At 34.1% G+C, this 4,545-nt stretch overlaps 1 protein-coding gene across 1 annotated transcript in view; it reads left to right on the forward strand.

The window, feature by feature from the left end:
• Positions 1-1,487: 1,487 nt before the first annotated feature.
• Positions 1,488-4,545, forward strand: part of LOC103979304 (probable cinnamyl alcohol dehydrogenase 1) — a 5,073-nt gene continuing 2,015 nt past the window's right edge. The window contains exons 1-4 of the mRNA XM_009395438.3: positions 1,488-1,561; positions 2,720-2,819; positions 3,172-3,285; positions 3,869-4,099. Coding sequence (XP_009393713.2) covers positions 2,731-2,819; positions 3,172-3,285; positions 3,869-4,099 — 434 coding nt within the window. The 5' untranslated portion in view covers positions 1,488-1,561; positions 2,720-2,730. The remainder of the gene's footprint in view (positions 1,562-2,719; positions 2,820-3,171; positions 3,286-3,868; positions 4,100-4,545) is intronic.

Here is a 4,545-nt window from a genome sequence, read left to right on the forward strand (position 1 = left end):
AATATTTAGATAATGATTTTACAAAATATTTTGATAGTAGGAAGTCCACTTTAGGATTTATATTTATGTTAGTTGGAGGGATAATTTCTTAAAAATATATAAAGCAATCACTTATTAAATTTATTGCAAAGGCTACAAATCAAGTTTTATGACTAAGAAATTTTATCTTAGGTATTGATGTGGTCAACTTAATTGTCAAATCGCTAAAGATATTTTATAATCAAATCGCTAAAGATATTTTATAATAACCCTACAGTAGTTTCTTTTCTAAGAATGATAACTATTCTAGTGTTTCCAAGCACATAAGATAAAGTATTTGGTGATTAGAAAAAAAGTCCAAAAATAATAAGTGTCAATTGAGAACTGGGGCACCACTTTGATGATTGTTAATCCATTTACTAAAGCTTTACAGTCTAAAATATTTAAAAAGTATATTCTTCGAATGAGACTTTTGAACAAGTCATAAAAATATGAGAATACATCTTTAGGTGGATGTTATTATTGAATATTTTTTTATTTAATTAAATTTATTTATTTTTAGGATCCTGTTTTAAAAACCTTTCTTCTGATTTGTAAACGTATCATCGCATAATTCGAATGAAGTAACGATATCAATAAGAACTAGATTCAGAATTAAATTCATTTTTTTTTCTCTTTTTACCTAGAAAGTATAAGTGATAAGAGAAATTTAGAATAAATCTTGTATAATTTTATTAAAGTTGTCTCATAAGAAATCCTATCATAAACATAATTTTAATCATAATTATAATTAAAAATTAAAAATTTTATAATATATCTTATTTAATTAAATAGGATTCTAACAAGAGATTTAAAGGATAAGATAGGAAATATAGTCTAACAAGGTGAGTGTAAGTTAGAACTTAGGGGAGGGAGAGGAAAAACTTGTTGTTTGTTTTTGGCTATGTCGAGAGGCGAGGATTGTTGATGGGGAAGAAGAAGGTGGGTTGTCTTTATTCCCAACTCCAATAATATTACGGTTGGAGTTAAGTACAGCTGGAAAAAATAGCGAGACGCTTTTTTTTTTCCTTTTTTTATTTTTGTGTATGGTAATTTTCTTTATTAGTGTTAAGGTTCTCACATGTTGGCTCAGATTAAAGTCGGATCCATCAGAATCCCTATCTAAACCCGATAAATTTATATAAATATCCAGAAAGAGGATCGATGCCTAATATTTCGAAGCGTATGTACGTATGCCAGGACGCATTTACGATCCGATAATGCTCATGGATCCGAAGGATCCGTATCCGAAACGTTACGGTTCGGATTTGAATTATCGGATCGGTAGGGCGCTTTCTGTGGGCGTGACGTCATCGATGCGGTAATGTTACGAAATCCGCGATCCGTTCAAGTGAAGCGGGAAAAGATCCAACGGATGTCATACTTCGTCGTAGAAATCCAACGGTTGGTGTCGGATCAAATGGAACAAACAGTATCTCGTCCTAATGATTTAGATGATGCTTTGAAGCCTCCACTTTACGTACCAGAAAGCAGTGACTCGGATAGGGTTCCTCAAGAACATCGGCGAATCCTCCGAAGCCAGGTGATCGCATTCATCGCCCTCACTTTTACTCTTGATTTTTCCTCGTATTCCTTCAGAAGCTATTCATTTGGTTCTTGTTTGCGTCCGATCTGCTGCGCAAGAAAGCATGTTGCTCCCTCCTCCTCGTCCTCCTATTCTTCCCTTTGTGCTTCTTTGATCAGCTAAGTGCGACAACATGGATTCTATATGGAGTAATTGAGGCAGAGAAACTTTAATCTCCATTAATTACGGTCGTGTAAGGAAGAACACAGCATAATCATGTTACAAGATACATCCTGGCTATTTTTTTGAAGGGAAAATGGGGGCATCCCGGAGTTGATATTGAATCTGATAAGAAATCAGATCGATAATGTCACTGAAAGTAAAACTGTGTTTGATTTTTTTTTTTTTGTTTCAAGCCAGCTTCTTGTTGTTGTATGCAGAGACATCGTACTGCATTTTCCTCTTTATGATTTCCACGTCAGTAAGTCTCTTGTTTGTCAAGATTGCAGTCTGATTCTGTGTTTTCCGAGAGTATTGAATTTCTAAACAAGTTAAAGAATTGACCTTTCGCTGTCAGTTGGCTTTTCTTTTCCATAATTTTGTGTTCTTATAGTACATTTAAATGGCTATAAAAGCTAATCGTAGCAGATTGCATCATTGCTTATGCAAAATCATACAGCTATACTGGGCGTTTTAAAAATTTTCTTATATTTATTTATATTATGATTTCTAGCAACACTAATTTTATGAGAAAAACCGTACTATGCGACTGTATGTGGTAGTTTCTTCTGAAGATAGGCTGTTGATTATTTACAAGCTTAAGGGGCTTGTTCATGCGCACTTATGTTGTTCACATAACAGTGAATGACAATATACATAGGTCTGCCAAAGGCACAAGTTCTTCCAGTGTTCATAAATTCTACTCAGTGGATTTCCTATGCCCGACAACCCTCAAAGGAACAAAAGAAAAAAGGGGATTGCAAAGAGTATCTATGGAGTAACCTCTCTTATATGGCTCTCGGATGCAAAAATCTTCAAATTTTGTCTACATTCTTGCCATCTGTCCAACATGCTTCTAACAACTAGTGTCATAGATCTAATTGCTCTTTGTCTTGTTTTATTAATCATGTATATGAGTGCATCATTTAACAGTCTGATTTTTTGGAATGTGAGCAGCTAATTCAACAATGGCAGCCGAACTTGGTCATGGGAATTGTCTTTCGTGGGCAGCAAGAAATGTGACTGGAACCCTTTCACCCTATAGATTTGACCGCAGGTCTGTTACATGTTGAAGATTGAAAAAAAGTTAATCTTTTTCTCAGTGATACTGTCCTCTTTGAACTTGCAAGCACAAAAGATATTGTTAAGTTCAGATGAACATTTGGCACAGGGAACATCAGAACTGAGATCAACACATTACTGAATTCATGTTGTCAATGAAAATATTGCAAATCTTGTAACTAGCAAGGACATGCAGACACTGAAGTTATACAAGGACTTACCTCACATCAAGTTTACTTTTGTGGTTATGTCTAATGCATTCATTATATTGTGCAATATTTTCTAAGTCTCATTGAACAACAATTTCCAATGAATCACAATTATTTAAAAAAAAAAAACTTTTGCAGATCTGTTGGAGCAGATGACATTTCTTTGAAGATAAAATATTGTGGAGTTTGTTTTGCTGATGTTGTTTGGACAAGAAATAAACATGGTGATTCGATGTACCCATTGGTGCCTGGGTATGTTTGTTTTAGTTCATTATGATGTTGCTCGTTTATAGTCTAATTGTGAAAATGTGTTGTATAAATCACATACTCAAGTGCTAAGAAAACCAATATATGCTTGCGTAGAGGTAAAATTTTTTTAATATACGTTAACAGATCACTATAAAAAAATCTTAGTATCTTTTATTGTTCTATTATTAGTACTTTTGACATTTTGTAAGTTAAAGCTAATCACAAGCATCAGCTGATCTAAATGAGCTGAAATTTTTAGACAAATGGAATCTACAAGAAAGTTTTGATTTAAAGGCCATATGCATATATTTATTCTGTTCTGTCAGCATTGGCAGACCAGTAAAGTTGTTTCTATTTAAAAGACTACCATCTCCTTAAGTAAATCTGTAAGTGGAAACATGTTTCTTATGAGAATAGGATTAAAATTTCAAATATGAAGAAACAGTGGACCATAGATAATTCGAGAATTACTAACTGTAATGAGTTGCACCACATAGCAATACATGCTACTTGTTCATTTCTACGAGAAAAAAATCAACTATATATTTTTATGCTAAAGTTTGGCATCAACATTTAAATGTTACAGGCATGAGATTGTTGGAGTTGTCACAGCAACTGGTTCCAATGTTAAAGGCTTCAAGGTTGGTGACCATATTGGGGTGGGGACGTATGTAAATTCATGCAGAAACTGCGAGTATTGTGATGATTTTCTAGAGGTCTTTTGTTCCAAGGGACCAACCCTTACTTTCAATGGACTTGATTCAGATGGAACAGTCACAAAGGGGGGATATTCCAGCTTCATTGTTGTTCATGAAAGGCAAGTGTTCCGTGAGCTCAGTATCTCCATTATTATGTATCAGATTTTAGACATTCAGTTAAGCTGCACCAAATTCCTAAGTCAAACCTTACATTTTTCTTTTAATGATAGACTGATTGTTATTCCCGGCCAGATTGAATTGGCATATGAGGGTAATTTGGTAATTAAGCATTTATATATCAGATTTGATCGATGAGATTGGTAGGTGTTGTTTGGAGAGTTACGGTAGATTGGATGTTATCTTTTTTCGACCAAACATTACGTCGCTTCCTTCTGCCTTTCCCTTTCTTGTGAGAGTTTGTTTTGGATAGAAGATTGAGGCTTCCTTGTTGGTGATCAAAGAAAAGGATGAGGATATGTTTAGTTGAAATCCTTTCTAATAATTTCCTTCTATCTTGTTCATTAGGTTTTTGTTGTCTTTTCCAAACCATGTAGGGATCTTTTTT

Source organism: Musa acuminata, chromosome BXJ2-4 (assembly GCF_036884655.1).
Source record: "Musa acuminata AAA Group cultivar baxijiao chromosome BXJ2-4, Cavendish_Baxijiao_AAA, whole genome shotgun sequence".
Lineage (NCBI taxonomy): Eukaryota > Viridiplantae > Streptophyta > Magnoliopsida > Zingiberales > Musaceae > Musa > Musa acuminata.